Source organism: Xenopus laevis, chromosome 3S, assembly GCF_017654675.1.
Source record: "Xenopus laevis strain J_2021 chromosome 3S, Xenopus_laevis_v10.1, whole genome shotgun sequence".
Lineage (NCBI taxonomy): Eukaryota > Metazoa > Chordata > Amphibia > Anura > Pipidae > Xenopus > Xenopus laevis.
The window spans coordinates 15,011,036-15,036,535 of NC_054376.1; the positions used below are offsets into that span (position 1 = coordinate 15,011,036).

The 25,500-nt window shown below is 38.6% G+C and overlaps 1 protein-coding gene across 1 annotated transcript in view; it reads left to right on the forward strand.

The window, feature by feature from the left end:
* Positions 1 to 24,804, forward strand: part of anxa6.S (annexin A6 S homeolog) — a 51,072-nt gene extending 26,268 nt beyond the window's left edge. Inside the window, exons 4-26 of the mRNA XM_018254943.2 lie at positions 495 to 589; positions 1,474 to 1,587; positions 2,280 to 2,370; positions 2,604 to 2,683; positions 4,305 to 4,361; positions 6,239 to 6,332; positions 7,547 to 7,642; positions 8,183 to 8,241; positions 8,418 to 8,540; positions 9,053 to 9,111; positions 10,523 to 10,607; positions 13,072 to 13,153; positions 13,328 to 13,422; positions 14,626 to 14,739; positions 15,678 to 15,768; positions 18,151 to 18,230; positions 18,354 to 18,407; positions 18,868 to 18,885; positions 18,990 to 19,083; positions 19,397 to 19,492; positions 20,447 to 20,505; positions 21,428 to 21,550; positions 24,441 to 24,804. Coding sequence (XP_018110432.1) covers positions 495 to 589; positions 1,474 to 1,587; positions 2,280 to 2,370; positions 2,604 to 2,683; positions 4,305 to 4,361; positions 6,239 to 6,332; positions 7,547 to 7,642; positions 8,183 to 8,241; positions 8,418 to 8,540; positions 9,053 to 9,111; positions 10,523 to 10,607; positions 13,072 to 13,153; positions 13,328 to 13,422; positions 14,626 to 14,739; positions 15,678 to 15,768; positions 18,151 to 18,230; positions 18,354 to 18,407; positions 18,868 to 18,885; positions 18,990 to 19,083; positions 19,397 to 19,492; positions 20,447 to 20,505; positions 21,428 to 21,550; positions 24,441 to 24,503 — 1,922 coding nt within the window. The 3' untranslated portion in view covers positions 24,504 to 24,804. The remainder of the gene's footprint in view (positions 1 to 494; positions 590 to 1,473; positions 1,588 to 2,279; positions 2,371 to 2,603; positions 2,684 to 4,304; positions 4,362 to 6,238; positions 6,333 to 7,546; positions 7,643 to 8,182; positions 8,242 to 8,417; positions 8,541 to 9,052; positions 9,112 to 10,522; positions 10,608 to 13,071; positions 13,154 to 13,327; positions 13,423 to 14,625; positions 14,740 to 15,677; positions 15,769 to 18,150; positions 18,231 to 18,353; positions 18,408 to 18,867; positions 18,886 to 18,989; positions 19,084 to 19,396; positions 19,493 to 20,446; positions 20,506 to 21,427; positions 21,551 to 24,440) is intronic.
* The last annotated feature ends 696 nt before the right edge of the window (positions 24,805 to 25,500 follow it).

A 25,500-nucleotide genomic window follows, 5' to 3' on the forward strand; every position in this document is an offset into this window, starting at 1 on the left:
AACTCATTATCAATATATTTAAGACATTGAGACACTTTTTGCCTTACGCTACCAAAAAATGGCCTCCCCTTCAAACAAAACAGGGATTGTTGGTCCATATATTGCAATATATTTAAGTTGGCAAACTACATCAAAGTCATCCCCTGTATGGCCAGTCCTGCACTCAACTTTTATTCTTTGACATGTTGGCCAGCTTAAATATATTGCAATATATGGACAAACAATATCTGTTTTGTTTAAAGGGGAGGGCATTATTTGGTAGCTTAAGGCACAAAATGTCTCAATGTCCGATATAAAATATATTGATAATGGGTTAAGTGTATATATATAATACACAAAAAATATCTTCCAAGTGGCACACCCTTGTAAAAAACATTGTCTTTTTATTGCATTGTATCAAAGTCCAACGTTTCGGCCCTCATCAGGCCTTTATCATATATATATTGAAATAGGTCTAAATACTATGTAAATCTCTCTATGTGTTTTCTTTACAGGCAGTGATAAAGAAGCCATCTTGGATCTTATTACATCCCGTAGCAACCACCAACGCATCCAGATTATTCAGGCATACAAATCCCTGTATGGAAAGGTAAGATAAGAATATATTTATCTCCTTAATTCTGTAGAATTGACTGTGCTACCACTGTAACACCAGGACCCATAGTACTTGTAGATTCTGAGTTCTTGTTTAACATATAACGTTTTGCTGGCCAACTTATAGTAGAGGTTTAATAGGATTAAGGGATACTATCATCTCCATTTGCAAATATGCCTAATTTTGCAGCATTAAAATTGTACATGTTCAAATTAATGAGCACATGCCCATGTCCTACAGTATTGAAACTGACCCTTTATTGTATAGTAACTGAAGTAAATACCCTTTCTACATTACTTACAAGGCACTATCACCATATACTAAGCAGTGCTCAGTGGAGCAGAGGAGCAATGCATTTTACTCCTGTGAAGGTTCTACATGAGAATCGTTCCTACTAGCATTCAATTCACCTTTGGGTGAGTGAGGTATATTGTTTCAAAAACATACCTCTTCTTTCTACTTAGCGCCTTGTAAATATTGGCAAATGAGCAAATAGCTGCAATTACACTTACGTATATTATCATCCAGTCATTCATATAAGAAACACAACCAGTGATTTGATTCAGTTTATATTATAATACAAAGTAACAGTGTACAGCACAATGTTGAAACCTCTGGCGCCTTCCTTTATATCTTGTGATGACGGGCTGATGGTCTACAGTAAGATCATGTTTGGACTAAGGGTACCAGATAGTAGGATCATATCTAGATGCAGATAAATGCTTGTGGAAAATCTGTGTCATTGCCCCTTCCTTAATGTACCCATACACCTGTGTCACCAAACTATATACTGTCTTACACATGATAATAAACGTGGAACTAACGACGGAAGCTGTTTTCCCATTTATAGCCTGAATATGTGTTTTTATTTAAAACAGGATCTTATTGATGACCTTAAATATGAACTCACAGGCAAGTTTGAGAGGCTGATTGTTGGACTGATGCGCCCCCCTGCTTATTTTGATGCCAAGGAAATCAAGGATTCCCTGGCCGTGAGTATCTGTTTTATTTATTTTGAATTAGCTAATAATTATTCAACCCATATTCATTCATTAACACCCATAACATATAAATAACCTCTGAGCCATCTTCTGTTTAATTGAGCCATTTTCAGTTTCAAATGCTATTTTCTCTTGTATCCCTACTTGAGTGCACAGTAGATCATGTCAAGGTTTGGAACCTGCTCGATGCTTTAAATACAGATAAGAGTATTGCTTTGAGCTAATTTGTCCAAAAGGGGGCATAAACCCCTCATAACTAACATTTGAGCATTGTAGCTCTCCAAGGAGGGCATCCTATGTTCCACTACAAGTGCAAGAGCATTCTCTAGAAAGAATCATCTCTAGCAGTATTTTATCTGTAGTCTTGCTGTTATATAAAATTGGGAGACTAATGCAAAATGTCAGCGTGCCAATATTACACTATAATGAAATCAGAAGTGCAAGCATAGAACTGTTTATGTTTTCAGTGCTAACAGCAGCAAACGTATAAATATGTGCCTGCAGTGTAAGAACATTTCCCATAAATTGGGCATTTGGCCTTGCTGACTTGAGCATAACCTTTTATTGTATAATGTTGCTTTAGGAATAAATCCCCAATATTCTTGGACTACAGCTTCCAGTTTGCCTAAGTGCTCATGAAATGTTCAACCTTTAATGGCTTCAAATTACTATTTGTGTTACAGGGTGTTGGCACTGATGAGAAATGTCTCATTGAGATCCTGGCATCTCGGAGCAACCAACAGATTCATGCCCTGGTCGAAGCCTACAAAGATGGCAAGTGACTACATATACTTAGCTGCTGTGATATGCTTGATGCCATTGATTCAATTATGATATAGTGATGTGGATACAAGACATCTTAATTATACAGATACAAACGTCTGTTTGGGGTTTCTAGTCAAGTGTCCAGCAAGTACAACTCTTCAGTGTAGCTCAGAGCGTCACTGACCCAAAGTGATGGAAACTTGTTATCTCTAATCAAATGTTTGCTATCTTCTTTCTTACAGCATATGGCAGAGATTTGGAGGCAGATGTCATCCAAGACACGAGTGGTCATTTTAAGAAAATGTTGATTGTCCTGCTGCAGGTATTAAAAACCCAGTTCTAAACTGCTCATAACCCGAGTGCTCTGTTAGTAGTCTCTGTCAGTATTAAATATTTTGATTGGCTGGAAACTGATATATCAAATCTTAATTTGTTTCATCAAATAGCTAATGAATTGTTACATAGTATGTACCATAGTAACATAGTAAGTTAGGTTGAAAAAAGACACACGTTCATCAAGTTCAACCTTTTAACTCTATTTTAACCTGCCTAACTGCTAGTTGAAGAAGGCAAAAAACCCCACTTAAAGGCTCGCCAATTTGCCTCAGAGTGGGAAAAATCCTTCCTGACTCCAAAAGGGAATGGGACTAGTCCCTGGATCAACTTGTACTATGAGCTATCTTCCATAACCCTGTATTCCCTCACTTGCTAAACACCATCCAACCCCTTCTTAAAGCTATCTAATGTATCAGCCTGTACCACTGATTCAGGGAGAGAATTCCACATCTTGACAGATCTCACTGTAAAAAAACACCTTCCAAATATTTCGGCAGAACCTCCTTTCTTCTAATCAGAATGGGTGACCTTGTGTCAGCTGGAAAGACCTACTGGTAAATAAAGCATTAAAGAGATTATTATACGATCCCCTTATATATTTATACATAGTTATCATATCACCGCCTCTTCTCCACCGTGAACATCCCCAATTTGGCCTGTCTTTCAAGACTCTCCATACCTTTTACCAGCTTAGTTGCCCTTCTCTGTACCCTCTCTAATACAATAATGTCCTATTTGAGCACTGGAGACCAAAACTGTATGACATATTCTAGATGGGGCCTTACCAGTGCTCTATACAGTGGGAGAATGATCGCTTCCTCCCGTGAATCAATGCCCCTTTTAATACAGCTCAAGACCTTATTTGCCCTTGATGCTGCTGACTGGCATTGCTTGCTACAGCCAAGTTTATTATCTACAAGGACCAATGTTCTTTTACATTATGGATTTGCCTAGTGCAGTCCCATTAAGGGTATAAGTGGCTTGGATATTTTTACATCCCAAGTGCATGACTTTACATTTATCAACATTGAATCTCATTTGCCACTTTGTTGCCCAGATTGTCAGTTTGTCAAGATTGTGTTGCAAGGATTCTGCATCCAGGATGGAATTAATTGGGCTGGATAGTTTTGTTTCATCTGCAAACACTGATACATTACTTACAATACCCTCTCCTGTTGTCGGATTGTAGGGTAGAGAGGGAAAATATTGGGCTTGTAGCTTTGCAGTAGCCGAAGAAACTGTGCTTCTTTAAAACAGGTCATTTTCTGGCATGTTTATTATCAAAAAAGATGTAGCGTACAACACTGCCTATAGGAAATGTGGTACAGGGCTCTTTTGCAGTAAGCCCCCAATTAATATAGCACTAGACGGCAAACACCTCTTTAGTGGGTGTTAACCCACAGGGCAGGGTGTAAAGAGTTTAAAACATGGTGGTTTGTGCCTGTTTTTTGCACTTTGTTCCTTGCCCTGTGAATGATACATAACACTGTCAGTATTTTAGAAATTAATTCAGCTATAATAATAATTAGGGACAATAAGATTTGCTTCTGTGTGGCTTTAGTAATTTCACTTTTACAAAACACTCAACAATCTGCACTTTATTTTAGGGCACACGTGAAGAAGATGATGTGGTGAGTGAGGATCTGGTAGAGGAAGACGCTCAGGTAATGTCTACATTTGTTTTATAGATTATAGTCTGATAATTTTGCACAATGTCCAGTGACATATATTACAGGTATGGAACCTGTTATACAGAATCTTTCTGTAATTTGGACCATCGTACCTTAAGTCTTCTAGAAAATCATGTAAACACTAAATAAACCTGTTTGCTGTCAATATTAGTTTGGATCAAGCACAAGATACTGTTTTATAATACACAAAAGCCATGAATATCCTGTAAATTATATCCTTATAAACAGCGAGTTCTGATGTCATTAGTTATAAACGGTGAGTTCTGATGTCATTTTGGTCACATGACTCATTGAAATTTGGGTATTATAATAAATAAAGTACCCCCAGTTGTAAAATATGAGGATATTAGAAGTTACCTCGCAGTTCCATGACCTGTATAAAAACACTCGTCCTTCGGCCTCGTGTTTTTAAATGGTCATGAAACTCCTCGGTAACTTATAATATCCTTATATTTTACAAGAGGGGGTACTTTATTCACTATATTATTAAAGAAAAAAAGGAAATTTGGAACTTTCTGGATAATGTATCCCATACCTGTACTGCATTTCCCAAATGCAAATGCATTTTTGGTCTTGCCATATAGTCAAATCACCCACATTTTTCTGGAGTTAATCTGATTTTTCGTACCCTCATCATTAGTAGCCAAGTCACTTGAATCTCTGCTTACCCCTGAAATTAATAAATGTGCCACACCCAAGACAGTCTATTTGAACAAACATTTAACAGGTTTGCCTGTTTTTTTTTACTGTATTTGTGTGCAATACACATCACCTCTTAACGCAGAGTATTACTAATTATATTAGGGCCTGATTTGCTTGGTGCAAGTTTGTTACAGTCATGGATTCAAGTCAATAACCACAAAATCACCAGTAGGTTCTGGCTACCCATAAATCCACAACTCCCCACAACTGCACACATCGACACTATTGCCCACAGTTCTTTAAACAATGTGCATCGCAACAAGTTTCTAAGAAGCAGCTATGGATAAAAGTACCTTGATCAATAGCACAAATGTATGCTCAATTTTGCACCCATATAGTGCTTTGTAGTTGTATTTTTGTTTATAAATGGGTCCTTTTATCTAGTTGGTGGCTAATAAAATGGGCAATTTACAATTGTAGACAATTATAGCAATTTATCAGCAAGTAGTGTGCATTTTTGTTACCTGTTTAAAATAAACATCTTATTGACTGGTATGGGTTACTGAACTTGCACACACTTTCTGCCTATTATTAGTGATGGGCAAATTTGTCCCGTTTCCCACAAAATTCGCGAAACGGGTGAAAAATTAGTGGAATGTGAAATTTTTGCTGCAATTTCACTAATTTATTCGCCACCGGTGAAAAACGCAAATTCGCAGTAAATTCGCACCTGCCGAATAAATTTGCCCATCACTACCTATTATTCCCTATGTTAAAAAAGGCACAAAGTTTGCTATGGTGCAGGGACCCTTAGCAACCAAAAAGATGTTTGCTTTTAAAACAGATGATCAAGTGCTTCCTGCTGATTGGATGCTACATGTGACTAAACTTGCAACAAATGCTGCAACTTTTGTTACATGATTAAGTGCCCTTGGGCACAAAACGTGTAAGAAGTCTCTCTGTTATTTGCCTAAAGAAAAGTCTGCAGTTCTTTTACTTGCATGTCATTTCCTTTTTTCTGGTGTGATAACTTTTATTACATGACCCTTTGCCAAAAAAGAAGGTAGCCCCCCCCTTGTCGTGCCCTAGACACATGGTGTGTGTTATTGAGATTTGTAGCTATTGCTATTAATAAAAACAAAGCATTGTGATATGACATATAACATTAATGTTATGTAAATCATATCTCTGTCCTCTTCTACTTTTAGCACTTATTTGAAGCTGGAGAACAGAAATGGGGAACAGATGAGGCTCAGTTCATCTTTATCTTGGGAAGCAGAAGCAAGCAACATCTCCATCTAGGTAGGTGCCAGTCTCTGTGATCCCAACAAATGAGCATTGAATACACTGCATTAGTTTGCATTTATGATGACCTCAGGCCACTGCAGTATTGACATCTTGTTTTAAAATCTATGATCTGGTCTCTGTTTAGATGCATATAAACCCAGAATTAAAGAAGGGACTCTGCTCTCCCGGAGCTTCATCAGTTTTGGTTTTTTAAAATTACATGAAAATCAAATAGAAGGGCAGGTATAGTGTTGGTTATGTGTTCAAAATTAAAATAAATATTGAGGAAAAGGTTGGCTTATGATTAAAGCCCAGATTTTCTGAACTGCATCTTCTGCAACTGCATGTTTTAACCTTCCATTATATGTTGGTGTGTGGCTTATATGTTCCATTATATGTTGGTGTGTGGCTAGAGTAGTATACCAGGAAGTTTTGCATTGGACGGAAGGTTTGGGGCCCATTTACTTAGCTCGAGTGAAGGAATAGAATAAAAAATACTTCGAATTTCGAATTCTTTTTTTGGCTACTTCGACCATCGAATTGGCTACTTCGACCTTCGACTACGACTTTGAATCAAACGATTCGAACTAAAAATCGTTCGAATATTCAACCATTCGATAGTCGCAGTACTTTCTCTTTAAAAAAAACTTTGACCCCCTAGTTCGCCACCTAAAACCTACCGAAGTCAATGTTAGCCTATGGGGAAGGTCCCCATAGGCTTTGCAATCTTTTTTTGGTCGAAGAAAAATCGTTCGATCAATGGATTAAAATCCTTTGAATTGAACGATTCGAAGGATTTAATCGTTCAATCAAACGATTTTTCGTTCGATCGAACTATTTGCGGTAAATCCTTTGACTTCGATATGAGAAGTCGAAGGATTTACATTCGACAGTAGAATATCGAGGGTTAATTAACCCTCGATATTCGACCCTAGGTAAATCTGCCCCTTTGTGTCCGCTTTAACTTGTACCACAAAGAAGAGTGAATATGCCCTTCTTTTATGCATATTATAACAAGTTGTCAGATGTTGTGATGTAAAGTTGGTCACACTGGGGGAAATTTGTGTGTGATCACAGTTTGTGTGCACTGCAATATGAATTGCGCTGATAAATAGTAAACCTACAGGCCAAGGGATCACAAGTCATGGGTAACATGCTGCCATGCTCTAAGAAGTAAAAAGATTGTTACAATAATTCTCTCTTCTTCTCTCTCCCTCTTCTGTATACAGTATTTGATAAGTACCAGGAGATATCAGGAAAAACTATAGAGGAAAGCATAAAAGGGGAACTTTCGGGTGATTTTCAAGATCTGATGCTGGCTGTGGGTAAGTTCTGGCACTCTTCATTTTGCCTTGATGTCATCAGTAAAAAATTATTGTACATACACAGACTACACAGATTCTAAGAGTTTCCTTTTTTTACCACTCCATCATTCCTCCCATTTGACCCCTCCATCACCCAGTCACCTGCTCCCACGCTCCCTGTAAATTGCACCCTAATTAATCCCGCTGCCATTAAAATGCAACCTGGTATCCTTAGGAACAGGCATCAAAGGGTATGTAATCGAGGGCGTTGCCTGGGGCATAATAAGGCATTGTCAGGCCTGGCCAAAATATAAAACATCAAACGTTTCTGTATAAAGGCACTTGATATTCAATACATTTTTCTTTGTAGCAATGGACAAGGCTCCCACCATGTAATTAGATGGCAATACAACATATAAGCCATATTCCTAAACAAATACTACAAGCAGCAGTAGCCACATGTTCCATGCAGGCACAGAACATTTCATGCAGCCATTACTGAGAATGTTTCTGTTCAGGGCTGGCTGCACCTGAATTCTCACTGTTTATTTTTCTCCCCAGTCAAATGTATTCGAAGCATCAGGGAATATTTTGCGACTAGACTGTACAAATCGATGAAGGTGGGTGACATTTACTATAAAGCCATTAAATCAATATGTGCACATTTATTTGTAGGGGACCTGGGTTTGTCATTTTTAAATATTTTTAATTTCTAAAAAGTTCATTATTATTAAGTTATTTGTTTTCCCCCCTCAAAATCCATCTTTTCATTCAATTCTTGGGTACCTCACTATAGGGATTGGGTACTTCTGACAACACTCTTATCCGGATCATGGTTTCAAGGAGTGAGATTGACATGCTGAACATTAGGGAGTCTTTCCGGTCTAAGTATCAGAAATCTCTTTACTCCATGATCAAGGTGAGCTTGGCACCGTATTGGATCAGCTTATAAATCAATAAATGGATATCAGTTGTTTAGTCTTGAAAACAGGGACAACAACATGTTTGCTGCATTCATTAGTTGATTTAATTGCTGTATTGCCCATGTCTGTCATAATATCAATGATCTAATGGCAATATGATCACAAAACTGTAGAGCGCCATGCATGGCATTTGGTCCTTATTTATCTCCCTGTGTATAAACTAAAACTGTTGTATTTTAAAGAATTGATCAGTTATCTGTATAAATGCGTGCGCTATAGCCGCATTCAGCTTGAATGGCTGCCCCGTGGCTGCACAGTAGATTACTTATATATATTATAGTAGTCCTTCTGAAACATACATTTTCCCCAGACCAGTTCTATTTAAATGCATATAACTCCTTGTCTTGTTGACACTCCTAAATAATGTGACTCTAATGAAATGTACTGTTATAGCTGAAGTTCTACCATGGAATTAAAAGTTAAAATTCTCTTATTGTGCCTATTTCAGAATGATACATCAGGTGAATATAAGAAGGCCCTTCTGAAGCTCTGCGGGGGAGATGATGAGTATGTATCACATTCCATAAACCAGACACAAATTTAGAAACTCAGGTCTAGAGTAAACAACGTATCATTGTCAACTAGCCTGCTCCAGAAAGAATGTAATAGAGTAGCTTCAGACTATAGCACATGGTGCACTTTGAATATGTTACTTTTAGGAGAGAACAAAACAGCATTTAACTTTTTTTGGGTATTAGTCGTCCCTGCAGAGTGTGTTTCCCATTCAAGCTAATGGGATACCATCTGTACTGGATAGATGGCTATGAGGCACTGTTATAGTTGTGAAAGTTCTTGAAAAGTATACATAATTAAACATCTCAGAAAAAACTCAAGTTTTAAAGTTTTGTCCATTGTACTAGAGTCTGCGGCTTCTGCATGTGCAATGTAGCTGCTATATTATTATTGCAGTCTGGAGTCTTCATCATCTATCCAAAGGGCTGCTAAATGGGCAGAGAGGCAAAGTTTTATTTTTTGCAGCAATCAGTAACGTAACTAAGTAACGTAACTTTGCAGCAATCAGTAACGTAACTAAGTGGCTTTGGGTCCGGGTGCGGGCCATGCAGTGGGGGACCCACCCGGGTGCGGGCCATGCAGTGGGGGACCCACCACCCGGGTGCGGGCCATGCAGTGGGGGACCCACCCTCCCGAGACCCCACCCTCCCGAGACCCCACCCTCCCGGGACCCACCCTCACCAGGAATCAATCTTCTTGGCTGATACATGGGGGCTCAAACTGCTGGCGTGCCCCGAGAGGGTGCGGGCCCTGGTGCAATCACACCCCCTGCTACCCCGGTAGTTCCAAGACTGGCAGCAATGTAAAATCCAGCTTATTGCATTGCAGCACAAGTTGACAATGCACAGACATGTTGGCCTGCACTACATGAAATGCTTGAACTGCCGTCAGCACATTGTAATTTAATAATGGATTACACTTATTATTACAGTATCCCTATTGTGACATAATACTACCACTGGCAGTTCAAGTGAATTAAGCATACCCCCCCAACATCCAGTACCCCATACTGCCTGATATATATTTATTTAATTATATTTTCTGACAAAGACTAAATAAAGAAAGAATATGCTTAGTAAAATGGTGCATCGTATATTATTTTCAGAGTGCTGTAAATACTGAATTCTCTATAGAAAATATGACTGATCCCCTAGGTTAATTCCATTTTATAAACTTTGAACAATTATCAAAGCACATATTTAGTCATTGGTTTGGATTCTGTTCTGCCAAATAAATATGTAATCAAAATGTCTGGGCTCAGTACATTCATTGTTTATGCCCATAGAGTGCCCTACCTCTTGTGCCAAACAATATCAATCCCATATGTACTATGTTGTAGAATATCAGCTTGGTTTTTGAATGATCATCGTCCCTTTTCACAGATCAGCTGTTCCTTCCTTTTTAGCGCCCCTGGAGAGTTTTTTCCAGAAGCAGCTCAGGCGGCCTATCAGAACTGGGAGCTTAGCGCTGCCACTGCGAGACGTTTGGAGGTTGGAACAGAATGTGATTTATTGCTCTGCCTAATGCACTAATTAATATATTGGCCTGATGGTCACTATAACCCCCAGCTAATACATATTATTCCCCAGCATTCCACCCTGTTGCTTGCTTGCATAAGATTAACCAAGGTCTGGAGCTGTATTACAATTGAACTGCTTATTTTTCCCCTTCTGCTTTACCCTAACTAGTTTGGATCTGGATGCTTACACTCTGCTTATTGAGAAATCATTGGTAACTGTACTAACTGGGTTTAAATTTTCTTGCTGTGATTCCAATGCTTTTTGATGAAATAAACTGTTACTTAAAGGGAAAATATACCCTCTTTACAAGTAGATGTTAGGCAATGAGACCATGCATTACTATTTGCATAGATCCCTTCTTTTCTGCATTAGCATAATCCATAGGTTGTAACTAAACAGTACTAGTGTTCTTAGATATTCTTACTGTTATATGAAAGGTGTGTTCACCTTCCTGCAAAATGGTACTACACTGTAGAATAATAGAGAATTTTCCTTAATATGGAGTTTTTAATTTACAACTCTGTTGAGCTGATCATACCAACAGTGACATCATGCCATGAAGCCTGGTTTCTCGTATTGGAACATATAACAATAGTTGTGAGTGGCTATAAGTTCATTTGTTGATGGTAACCAGCAAAATGCAACAGCTTGTCTTAGTAACATTTGGATTCAAACCAGGAGAAAAAATAATTGGGTTACAATATATTCATCGCTTGATATTTATATTAGACAACATTTTAAAAAACACAATGACTCTTTAAATTCTATGGCGAATGGAGAATTTCTCCATATGGGCAGGACCATGACTAATGCATAAAAGAAATATAAATTTGAAGGAAGGAATGTTCTATGCATGTTATAATCACATGTTACAAAGGATAAACAAAAGGAAGATACACCCTACTTGCAAAATGTATATTTTTCCCTTTAATTTATAATATTCTATAACATTCTTTTACATTCACTAGTGTCCCACTGCCTTCTTGTTAAGTACAAATGCCAGTGGGTTCTATGACAAAATGGTTGTCTGGGTCAGACTTTCCTGTGATTATATCATTCTGTCCATGGTGATCCTGGAAGCTGATGTATTTTTGCCAGGGGCAGCTCTCATGAATTAAGGTGGCCATACACGCACAGATATTATCATATGAATTTAAGTTACGTAGGATATTCGGTTTGTGTATAGCAGGAGATGAGGCATCCAATATCGTCAAAAGACTTGGATATTGTTTGGCTTGTTGATCGGCCAAGATGGAAAATTTTGATTGGGTGCCTTTGAAGGTGCCTCAATGGCCAGGGTTTACAACTGAATCGTCAGAAAGAGGTAGAATTCTATTGTTTCTGCTTGTCGATTCAGCTCTTAACTGCAACAGCCTATGCAAACCAACAGGTGGAACCTTGTATCGCCATACTGAACTCATTAGTTCCATGGCTAGAATGTGCTCCATGCAACAGACTCCTTTATTTTAATTTGCATGGAAATAGCAAGAATGTATTTTAGCCTCATTTATACTGATCAACTTAATCATCTAATGGACTTATGGCTATAATTACTCCAAATAATTTCAATGTCAATGTAACTAGACAATAAAGGTTGTTATCTGTGTACCATGGTCAGATTTTACAACCCTGTGAAACCTAATCTACCTAATCTAGTGCAAACCTAGGGGCTAAATAGAGAATGAGGACCCACTGTCAAACAAAACTTGGAGACAGTGCCAAATGGTATAGAGGTTTTATAAGCCTATGATGGAAAGAAAAAGGACCGATCTGCATTTTTACAAACTGCAGCCACTAGACCTAGGGCCCACCAAGAGAAACTATGGTATGCAAACGATACTATGGGCACAATTATGTAGAGCTAAATCTGTTGGTTAGTTGGGTTGTCACAAAATGTCACCACTGGTATTGATACATGACACCTTCCGCATGCTTTAAAGGGTTTTTCTGCCTCTGAAAGAACCAGCTTGTTCTACACAGGTATAAAAACCCTGGACATGGAACTATTTATATATGTTTTTCTTAGACTCTTGCTTGTTTCTTTTTATAAATATGTTTGAATGGTGGTGGACAGTTATGTATTATGACATATTAAAACCTACAGTGGTTGAAAGATGTACACATTGCAGAATGGGTGGATTATAGGCTGTTTGGTGCCATAGATTGCACTGAGGCAATGAGGTACTTCTGTCACATTTCATTACACCAAAGTCCTCCCTCACCTCGACCGTAATAGTAACATTCAACATGGTTACTCCTTATAGCCAAATTATAGTTCAGTCTCTGATATAATAAAGCTAATTCAATATTCCTGGTTTTATTGGGTGATAGGTAATTGGTCTCTGTGTTGACTTATGGTAGACAGGAAAGGCAGCAACCAATGTGCCAGGAGAGCCATGCATGGTATTAGTTACACTTCTCATTCCCATCCTAGCTGAAAGGAACAGTGCAGCCTGCTGAGAACTTCCATGCAGACAACGATGGCAAAGCCCTGCGGAAGGCAATGAAAGGATTTGGTAAGCATTTAATACAGTGCTGGTAGTACCCAATACTGATCTTCTCCTGTATCTTCTCCTCTTCATCTCAGCTGCTTTGGAGAACAAAGGGGGGGGGGGTCAGTTCTCTCTACAAAACAACTACAGCATCATATCCATCGTAAAGATGATAAAGTTGTTTATTATCCACTACAGGTACCGATGAAGATACCATCATTGATATCGTTACTAAACGCAGTAATGCTCAGCGCCAAGAAATCCTCAAGGCATTCAAGTCCCACTTTGGCAGGGTTAGTCTATTTTCTCTTACATAACATCTTTACTTAAGCCGTTTGTTCTGGATTACAATTCCCAGTACACTCCAATATGTTAACGAGATTTAGGGGGTTATTTATCAAAATCCGATTTTTTTTTTGATTATTTAAAGGGATACTGTCATGGGAAAACATTTTTTTTTCAAAATGAATCAGTTAATAGTGCTGCTCCAGCAGAATTCTGCACTGAAATCCATTTCTCAAAAGAGCAAACAGATTTTTTTTATATTTAATTTTAAAATCTGACATGGGGCTAGACATTTTGTCAATTTCCCAGCTGCCCCATGTCATGTGACTTGTGCCTGCACTTTAGGAGAGAAATGCTTTTTGTTAGGCTGTTGTTTTGCCTTCTCAATGTAACTGAATGTGTCTCAGTGAGACATAGGTTTTTACTATTGAGTGCTGTTCTTTGATCTACCAGGGAGCTGCTATCTGGTTACCTTCCCATTGTTCTTTTGTTTGGCTGCTGGGGGGGAAAAGGGAGGGGGTGATATCACTCCAACTTGCAGTACAGCAGTAAAGAGTGATTGAAGTTTATCAGAGCACAAGTCACATGACTTGGGGCAGCTGGGAAATTGACAATATGTCTAGCCCCATGTGAGATTTCAAAATTGAATATAAAAAAATCTGTTTGCTCTTTTGAGAAATGTATTTCAGTGCAGAATTCTGCTGGAGCAGCACTATTAACTGAATCATTTTGAAAAAAATTTTTTTTCCCATGACAGTATCCCTTTAAATAAAAAAGTCAGACTGGAATCTCTCTCATTCACTTATATACAGTACAACCTCTGCAGGTCTGAGATGCTGGGTTTTCGGATGCTGACTGGTTTTCATACTCAGGTTATAATAAATCTATTTTTTTTTTCACTATAAATTCAGATTTTATAGTAAAAAAAAAATCGCTAGTTTTTGGCATTCAGACTTTAATAAATAACCTCCGTAAAGCATGTTGGTTGTCCGACAACGCCATGCATTATTGCAACTGTTTCTCTAGCTCTCTAGAACAAATGGATCAGCTGATTTCTTTTGAGAATCCTGCCTGACCTTTGTATAACTGGAATTGTACTTTAAATTTGAAATAAAGCAGATTCTGCTAAAAAAAAATGTATTGTCTCTTTTTCACAAAGTGAATTATTGATTTAATCATTTGCCTCTGCACAATATCACATATTTATGTAGGATCTGATGGCAGACCTGAAGTCGGAACTGTCTGGCACCTTAGCCAAAGTGATCCTTGGTCTCATGATGACACCTGCCCAGTTTGATGCCAAACAACTGAACAAGGCCATTGCGGTATCTATGCTGTAACTATGTTGCTATGATTTAGGCTATTGAAAGCTGGTCAAAGCACACTAGATCCAATGAAGATATTGTTGGGGGGCACATACCACTGTCTTTGATCAAGGATTAACCTGATAATCAGTAGGCGAAAGAATTCACATTGCAAGCCAATCTCTTGCCCTTACCATGTTCTAAATGTAAAAATGAGCCTTATTGTATCCTTATTGTATGTAACGTCAACAGCTGCTCTTAGGAAGTTCTGAGTCACAGTTAAAACAACAGTTGAAGGTCCACTGTTTCTTAGAGACCCTTTTTCCTAACATGTCTAACCAGAGATACAGTTAAAAAGATTGGACAGGAGAGCTGAATAGTTTTTGGGGATTAACTGTCCTTTTAGAAACTATACAGTTTACAGAAACCTTCATTAACCAAGCTAGATATGGACAATGGGCACATGCCCAAAAAGAAATGCAGTTTTACAACACCATCTGTTGGTGAAAACTAAAAATGTTTTCGTCCAGTGATCTGACCATTTGTTACTAACCTAAAAAATTCAGGATGGCTCTCAAGGGGGTTATTCAAGAACAACAACAGCTGAAGGGAATTGGTAGTTGTATTACCAACTTCCTTAGGGTTTTGGTTTTTATAGTACCAGGTACAGTTTGCTTCAGGTCTCGTAAACCAATAGCAACTTATTAGAAGTTTTGGTTTCTGCAGTTAGAATAATAAAAGCAGACAAATATTATTTTCTGTATGAATCAGAGATCACAATCTAGGAAGCTGTGCTGTAATATTTCTAGTGCATATACAGGAAAAGGGGGCATGGCTGAGAACAGTTGTAAATACAATATAAAGTACATAAGCGAGTTCATACCTCTATATAACAACACAAAGAATAGGTAAAGGGTTGCTGGTCTCCACATTTTACACTGTCTGTTGCCTTTTTCCAGGGGGCTGGCACGGATGAAAAAGTCTTAATTGAAATCTTGGCCACTAGAACCAATGAGGAGATCCAGGCCATCAATGCAGTTTATCAAGCAGGTAATCCAGCAAACAATTACCCGTCTTTTTCAAAAGGATACAAATCACATTAAGTGAATAGATCACCAGGAAAACCAAGGGCAGTGGGTAATGGGGAGTTTTGTCACTGTGCATGACAAATCTCAATAAAATGCCTCTCCACTGGAAATAATTGAAATTACTGGTGGTAAAAGTAGTGCATTGCTTTTTTCTTCCAAAGTCGCCTGGAGTTGCCTCGAGAAGAAACTTTAGGTGACTTTGTAAGAAGGTGATTGGTTTGTGTGCGTGAGAAAGTGTATTGTATGTGTAAAGTGAATGTGAGTGCTGTGAAAAATGTTAAAGTGATTGAAAGTATTAAATGTGTTGGAAGACTGTAATGTGTAAAATGTACCACAAGATGGCAGTGTTGTCATGTAAATGAAGGGTAAAGGTTCCATGCTGGATAACAGAGGGAAAGCACATGTACAGGATTGAGAACAGCACATGAACAGTAAGTGTTAGGGTAGTGTTTAATTGAAGAAGGTATTTAAAGGGGAGACACACCCAAAGGGTTGTTCTCATGCGTTTGGATTAAGATAGAGATAGGGCACAAGTGTGAAATACTAGGTATTTCAGATAGTCAGGACTATTTAGCATGGGTAGTTAAGACCCCAACAAGGAGGTAGTGGCATATGTGCCAAGGCTAAGCTAGTGAGGGTGCAAGTGGAAGTTATAGGAAAAGGACATCCTGAAGGAGGGGGAAAAGAAAAGTCCTATCCGGAGTAGGCCAGAGAGGTGTCACAAGAAAAGTCCTACCCTGAAAGGTCAGTGGTGCACTGGCGTGGTGTCAGCCCGGCTGAAGCAGGGAGGTTGTGAGTAACCCTGGAAAGGGATGTCCTTCGGAAGGTTTTTTGAAAAACCTTTGTGTATTTGGAGTGTCGGCTTAGCCAGCAAAGGAGAAGTGTATCATTGCCGTGGATTGTATATCTGTATGCCCTGATGTGTGGAAGAGTCATCTGATGAAAGAAAGTGTACCCAATAAACAGTTCAAGTTTGTTTTATAATCAAGAGTGTGGACTTTAATCTTTGGATCAAGTTGGGTTTCCATAGTGACGGTGTTAACCCCTTCCTACCCTTACAACTTTGCGATATGTAGGATTTACTGCCAGCGATTTATAGGGATTCTGTCGTGATTTTTATGGGGTGGTTTTCATTTCTAAATGACACTGTTTATACTGCAAATAATTCACTCTACCATATATAATTTCATTCCTGAACCAGCAAGTGTATTTTTTTTTTAAATGTGTAATATTGGTGTGTAGGCAGCCATCTCAGGTCATTTGCCTGGTCATGTGCTTTCAGAAAGAGCCAGCACTTTAGAATGGAACTGCTTTCTGGCAGGCTGTTTCTCCTACTCAGTATAACTGTGTCTCAGTGGGACTAGGATTTTTACTATTGAGTGCTGTTCTTAGATCTACCAGGCAGTTGTTATCTTGTGTCAGGGAGCTGTTGTCTGGTTACCTTCCCATTGTTCTGTTGTTAGGCTTCTGGGGGTGAAAAGGAGGGAGTGATATCACTCCAACTTGCAGTACAGCAGTGATTCTACACACATCTCTCTGCTATGCACTTTTTTCATTTTTATTACACATTTTTCATACTGTTTTAAAGAACAAATATGATTTAGAAGTAAAACCCCTCTTCCTTAATGCTAGTTCCTGATGTGAGCACAGATAACTGTAGGGCTAGCAACCTACGAAGGAGGCCTCTCCACTTAGATGTTTCTCTTTACACTATTTAGAATGCTTGGGATCTGGATTTTTCAGGATAACGGATCCTTCCGTAATTTGGATCTTCATATTTTAAGTCTTCTAGAAAATCACGTAAATGAAATGAATCCAATAGCCTGGTTTTGCTTCCAATAACGATAAATTATATCTTACTTTGTATCATGTACTGTTTTATTATTACAGAAAAAAATTAAATCATCTTTTAAAATTTGGATTATTTGGATAAAATGGAGTCTATGGGAGATGGCCTTTCCATAATTCAGAGCTTTTTGGATAACTGATCCCATACCTGTATAGGCTACTGTTAGTACTGGAATGTTCATTAGCTATGTTGTACTTTGAAGAGATAGGGCAGCATCCCCAGCAAAGCTGTCCTTAAAAGCTTAGAAGCCCATTTGGTGCTGAAAGTGTAGGGGTGAGAGAGAGAGATTCCTCATTTTATCCCAGATTCACACTTTGAGGTCAATTCACTATCATCCCTGTAGATATTTGTGTGGTATTTTGCATCTAGCTTTGTTTTGTATTCACTCACTCTACCAGCCTCTCTGCCATTAAAATGGAGTTGTGGCATTTATTATACAATCCATTCTTTAATAAAAGTCTGCTTAGTGATAGACACACCTTTTTTTTTTTTCAGCCTATCGCAAGTCTTTGGAAGATGCTATTAGCTCAGACACATCTGGACATTTCAAGAGGATATTGGTATCTTTGGCACTGGTTGGTACTTGTTAAATCAATTATCTTCATTACATGAGTGTCTGTGCACACCTAGCATAGTAAGCAATTGTTATGGTTAGCCAGGACACTTACTATGGCTGATGCTTTTATATTTTCTATCAGGGTAACCGGGACGAGGCTGGTGAGGACCTGGATAAAGCAGTGGAGGATGCAAAAGTAAGAAAATCTGCTTCAGTATATTGTATACAGAATGAACACGATACATACACTCTGTTTTGATTGTACTAAAATCAATTGTCACATATATAAAATATTAATGTGCCTATGTAGTGCCTGCCTGATGGCCATTAGATTTCTGGCCAAATTTAATTAGGCTGTCCAAAGGCTCCATACACCAGGCCCATGCATGGTCACGCCTGTGTCTAGGTATAGCAATATGCTCCATACAAAATCAACTTCAGTGTACTGTATGTATCGTTGTTGCCTAAAAAAAGTGACTCAATACATCCAGTTAATATACAACATTCTCTCATATATCTGTCACTGTAGAGTTGAGTTTTTTGAGCTCTGTTTCACAGCAAAAGACTGGTGACTTCTTATTGTCATCAGTTTTCATAGTGAAAGATGGCTTATCTCAATATCTATTCCTCTTTTCTTCTTTTCATCCAAATGATAGGTCCTTGCTTCAGTTCTGGTAAGTAATAATTTATGGCATGACTACTATACATATATGCATCGGCTGTCAATGACACAAAGTGCATACTAGTGTAACTTTACTCTCTATATTCATCCTTCCAGGAGATCTCAGACTCTGGATCTGGTGATTCAAGCTCACTCGAGACGAAGTTCATGACCATCCTGTGCACTCGGAGCTACCCACATTTGCGAATAGGTGAGATAGTTGTCCCCCTTCAGGATTTCCATCATCTAGAACAGTGCTGTTCAAATGTTTCCAGATAGTGAGCTAGTTATTCCCTTATACCTCATGCTTTGGGTCCGATTATAGTGAAATGATGTTGCCCATAGAGTTCAGTGAAGTTCTTGTGCAGTTTGTTGGCCATTCATTTCTCTTGGTGGACCACAACCTGTTCGCAGGCTTCTAATTGGACAACCCTGATTTACAATGTTTTATTACTGAAAAACCTGCTTCTTCAGCAATGAGCCCTTAAATGTTCTTTCTGATCTTCCCAATCTTTGCGCACTAGTTTTCCAGGAGTTTATCAAACAGACAAATCATGATGTGGAACATATCATTAAGAAAGCGATGTCTGGAGACGTAAAGGATGTATTTGTGGCCATTGGTGAGTAGTGACCTATTGTTGCTTTGTGATAAATAACATGGGACTTTTTCATTTCTGCATGTTAAACTGTGTGTTAGTGATGGAGAGCTTTCTGCTTGTAAGAGACTACAATCTGGAGTGTTAGTGGGTGGAAAAGTATTGGCAGAAGGTTTTTTATTTTGCGCCTCATAAGGAAATTACACCAATAACACTATGCCTGACAAAGTCAACATGCTTTACAAGGGGGTAGGGATTAAAAATATGCTTATATAAGCAAGGCTGTATTAAATCTGTAACAGGTTTTTAGGCTACTTTAGACCAAAAGGGTTATTTTAACTACTACGATTTACATAGAGAGCACCAAAGTGGTCAAAATGCCCCATGTGCCATTAAAGGATCAGTAACATCAATTTATTTTTTTAAATTCGTTAGTATACAACGAAAAAAAAACACAAAGACAAATTAAACTTTGAAATCGCGAAGTCTTTATTAAGAAATAACTTACTGAAACTCCACTTTAGCTCCTCTTCAGAAAAGGCGACAGGGCGACGATCCATCGTGCGGCACTCAATTTATCCTCCCTGGCTATTTCCTATAAGGAAGGCAGGGAGGAGAAATTGAGCGGCGCACGATGGATCGCCGGATCGCCTTTTCTGAAGAGGAGCGCAATCGGAGTTTCGGTAAGTTATTTCTTAATAAAGACATAACGATTTCAAAGTTTAATTTGTCTTTGTGGTTTTTTTGTTGTTGTATACTAACACATTTTTTTTTTTTTTTTTTTAAAAATTCATGTTACTGGTCCTTTAACCTATATATAACCTAAAGAAGGCCCAGAAACAATACTCAACACAGGTGTGATCCAGCATTTTTCAGTTATTTAGCCTAGCCAAAGCCAGCTAGGAACCACCAAGAGCACAAGATGAGTTATCACACAGTGTATTGGTGTTTGATTATTTTCCTTGTTTCATTTGACAGTACGTAGTGTGAAGAACAAACCAGCCTTCTTCGCAGAGAGACTCTACAAAGGAATGAAGGTAAAATTACTGTTATTAATGACATTTTCACACTCTATGGCAGAATCTGGCCCAGACCATTTGTTCACCATCACTAGATCTGCAAATTGGCAATGTAGGTGCATGATGTCTGCAAGCCAGCTGTCATGCAGCCTACTTCAGAGAATGAGAAAGGCAGATTTAAAACAGAAATTATGGTCTTATTGTTGCCAAACAATGAAATCATTGCTTTTTAGCAGGGGTTGGATGGATTTTTAGCAAGGGAGGTAATACAGGGTTATGGGAGATAGCTCATAGTGCAAGTTGATCCAGAAACTAGTCTGATTGCCATTTTGGAGTTGGGAAGGAAATTTTTCCCCTCTGAGGCAAATTGGAGAGGCTTCAGGTGCAGTTTTTTGCCTTCCTCTGGATCAACTGGCAGTTAAGCAGGTTATATATAGACTTAAAAGTTGAACATGATGGACGTGTGTCTTTTATCAAACATTGTTCCTTTTTTAGCATGCTACTTGCTGCTGGATTCATAAGAACGCGCATTGATCCTTCCAGCCCCCTACCCTTCACCTAAACCTAATTTTCGAATCATTCAGTTATGGTGCTGAGACTGCTGGCTGCAATGGGGCGCTGTACTTACCTCCTACCTTATGTATTCCATAACATTAATATGTTATGCAATTATACCTTTTTATATCATTGGATCAAAGAGATGCATATTAAGGGCTTAGATAAAATGGCTGCTGCTAGGCTCTGGGTAAACCCAATGCCATTAACTATGTCTTATAATTAGTCCAATACAATTAACTGTAGTGCATTCAAAGTCAAAGGCCTCCTGGTGGTGGGATGTTTAGCACTCTCATGCGAGTTCAATTACAGGATCAGTCTGCTTGAATTTCTCCTATGAAGCATTTGCATGAATGTGCCAGTAATAAGTATGTTTCCTTATTAGGGGGCAGGAACAGATGAGAGAACCCTCACAAGGATTCTGGTATCCAGGAGTGAAATTGACCTTCTGAATATCCGGCATGAGTTTAAAACTCTGTATGAGAAATCACTACACCACTGTATTGAGGTGAGAAATGGAAATGAGAATACAGGTATGGGACCTGTTATCCAGAATGCTCAGGATCTGGGGTTTTCTGGATAATGGATCTTTCCATAATTTAGATCTTCATACATTAGGGGGCACATTTACTAAGCTCGATTGAAGAATTCGAAGTAAATAAACTTCGAATTTCGAAGTTTTTTTTTGGGACTTCGACTATCGAATATGCTACTTCGACCTTCGACTATGACTTTGATTCAAACGATTTGAACTAAAAATCATTCAACTATTCGACCATTTGATAGTCAAAGTACTGTCTCTTTAAAAAAAACTTTGACTACCTACTTCGGCACTTTAAACCTACCGAGCACCAATGTTAGCCTATGGGGACCTTCCCCATAAGCTTTCTAAGCTTTTTTTGATCGAAGGAAAATCCTTCGATCGATGGATTAAAATCCTTCAAATCGTTCGGTATTTTGCGGTAAATCCTTCGACTTCGATATTCGAAGTCAAAGAATTTTACTTCGATGGTCGAATATCGAGGGTTAATTAACCCTCGATATTCAACCCTTAGTAAATGTGCCCCTAAGTCTACTAGCGTCTACTAGAAAATCATGTAAACATAAAATTAACCTAATAGGCAGGTTTTGCTTCCAATAAGGATTAGTTATATCTTAGTTGGGATCAGGTACAATCTACTGTTTTATTATTACAGAGAAAAATGAAATTGTTTTTAAAAATTTGTATGATTTGGATAAAACTGGGAGTCTCCATAACTTGGAGCTTTCTGCATAATGGGTTTGCAGATAACGGATCCCATAACTGTATTGACACATCTAGTTGTCAGTAGCCTAGGAGGTTAAGTGAATTTTTTTTGTAAATCTCTTTTTTTTTTAGAATTTTTAATTTTTATTCAAAAAATGTTTTTGGTTAAAGCCAAGCAAGACAGAGAAGAATTTGATCAGCTTTAGTGTAGTCCAATACAGTACATTTTGGAAGAAAAAATAAAAGATCTTTTGGTTATTAAATAAGATGGTTAAGTGAGTTTTTATGGTCACAATTTATTTCTACTGGGATTCCAACCAAGGTCTCTTGTACAGGTATGGGATCCATTATCCAGAAAGCTCTGAATTACAGAAAGGCTGTCTCTCATAGACTCCCTTTTATCCAAATAATCAGAATTTTTACAAATGATTTCCTTTTTCTCTGTAATTATAAAACAGTACCTTGTACTTGATCCAAACTATGATATAATCCTTACTGGAAGAAAAATTAATTAATGTTTACATGATTTTCTAGTAGACTTAAGGTATGAAGATCCAAATTACGGAATGATCCATTATCCGGAAAACCCCAGGTCCCGAGCATTCTGGATACATTTCAGTCTATGTCCGTCCTGTCATAGGATTCTGTATGTAGTATGTGGGAGCTTCAGGCATTAGCTTTAAGAAAAAGTAATGGGATATTTTAATTATGTATTTCAACCCTTACTTAAGTAACAAAGTCATTAAGCTTTAGTGTAAGCTGTTTAGGAGTACATAGAATTTTAGACCGCGCTCTGCACAGCCAGAGAAATTAACAGGCAGGAATTGGAACAAATGTAAGGTTTCAGAGGAATTTTATAATAAATCAACCCAAAAACTACTTTTTCAGGGAATTTCCTTTTATATGAGTACAATGCACAGTTATTTTCTGTGTAATATAATGTGGATCATAAGGTTATGTTGACTCTTTAGTATTTTTGTAAGTTCATGCATGTTTTTATTTTTTTAATGAAACAAACCTTGGAACGTTATCAAGAGAGAGGGGATTTCCAGTAGGGAATGCCTATATGAATTCCTAACCCATTCCTAACCCAATACTTAGATATCCTTCTGTAGAGAAAACAATGTTTCTTGCCAAGTCTCATACATAATTGTAAATAACCTGTTTACACTGAAATGAACCAGAAGTTCTCTAACAGCGCCAAAGAGTAACTACGTTTGTCAGAACTGGAATAACCCTTTATCGCGCATTGCTTAAGAGACATAGCATAGTGATGTATCATATATTACAGTTCGTTTTTAAATATCTTATCTATGAAAAAAATGTGAATACGTTCCATAAATGTGTCAGCTGTATTGGATCATTCGTCATCTCTGGAAATCCAAAGCAAATAAAGAATTTCCTTTTGTGTTTATACTGTGTTATTTAGCTCAGGTCTTGTATGCCTTTTGCTCAAAGTTGTCTTTAGATGGTCCACACAAGCATGCCTTATGGAACAGTGGGGCCTCAGTGCCCCCTGGCAGCACCCCTGACCTGCCCAATACCCATCCTTTTTACAGCAAACACATTCTTGGCAGTCCTATGAGCCCCAAAGATGGCTTCACCTGGATGTCATTCCCGGAAGTATCTCTAAAACCACTGAAGTGCATATATAGTCACCTATCACTGGTCAGACGAGAGCATAATGTAGGTTAGAGTCCTGCAGCCGGTACCCATGGGTTACCTGCAAAAACCTGCGGTACCCTGCGGGCTGCGGGTAGAAGTTACCGGAGCAGGTACAGACGCGGTTCTGCGCATTTGCCGGTCGGGCTGCGGGTCTTCTCAATAGCGATTTTTACTGATTTTTTCTGATCATGTCTACTTCCGATGATGTCACTTCTGGTTTACAATGACAGCACTTCCTGATTCTTGATGGTCAGTGGGTTGCGGATAAGGTACTTGCGGGTCGGGTAGAGGGTCCAAGTGGGTAAGAATGCGTTTTGCGGGTCCGGGTTGCGGATTGCAGGTTGCGGGTACAGGTTGGGTATGGGTTCCAAAAAATGGACCTCAAATAATAAAATGACAAATTGTTACTTTATCATTAATGCAGTCCTGAGATATTGTGTCTAAAGCAATTTTGCGCACTGTTTACACTTTTTTTTCTGTTCTGCAGGGTGAAACATCTGGCGATTACCGTAAAACCCTGCTGTCCCTTTGTGGCGGCGACGACGACTAAACCAAAGAAACCCACTGCATCTGATTCCTGTTTGTGGCCCTCTGGGGCCCATGCACCAAATGTCTTTGTGTTAGCTAACTGAAGAATGCTATGCTCAAAGTGACAAGGAGAGCATACCAATGAAATTCACAGAATGGGACTGGGTGGGAGGGAAGGGAGAGGCTGTGTTTAAAGGATTATCACTTTCATTGGGGTCAAAGAGAAGAGCTGTTACTACTGTTTTCCTTAAACCAAAGAATTTCCCAGATATCCTAAACACATGGGTATGTAACCTAAGAGAAGTAAAGTTTCTTAAAGAACATCTCTATTGTGTTCTCTTACTGGTTGGGAGTCATTCGGGGGAACCAGGCTGCATGTAAAAGCTTGTTTGTGTGTTTGTATTTAGTTTTTAAACTCTCTAAAGACCTGTTTTTTTTTTATCTATGCTGAGTATGATGCTTTCTGCTCTGTAGTGTGGCAGGGAGGTGGGACTTCCTCTTTAAAGGGATTCTCTCATGGGAAAAAATGTTTTTTTCAAAACGCATCAGTTAATAGTGCTGCTCCAGCAGAATTCTGCACTGAAATCCATTTCTCAAAAGAGCAAAAATATGTTTTAATATTTAATTTTGAAATCTGACATGGGGCTAGACATATTGTCAGTTCTCAGCTGCCCCCAGTCATGTGACTTGTGCTCTGATAAACTTCAGTCACTCTTTACTGCTGTACTGCAAGTTTGAGTGATATTACCCACCCTCATAGCTTTCCCCCCAGCAGCCTAACAATAGAACAATGGGAAGGTAACCAGACAACAGCTCCCTAACACAAGATAACAGCTGCCTGGCAGCCTGGTAGATCTAAGAACAGCACTAAATAGTAAAAATCCAGGTCCCACAGGGACACATTCAGTTACATTGAGTAGGAGAAACAACAGCCTGCCAGAAAGCAGTTCCATCTTAAAGTGCTGGCTCTTTCTGAAAGCACATGACTAGGCAAAATGACCTTAGATGCACCTACACAC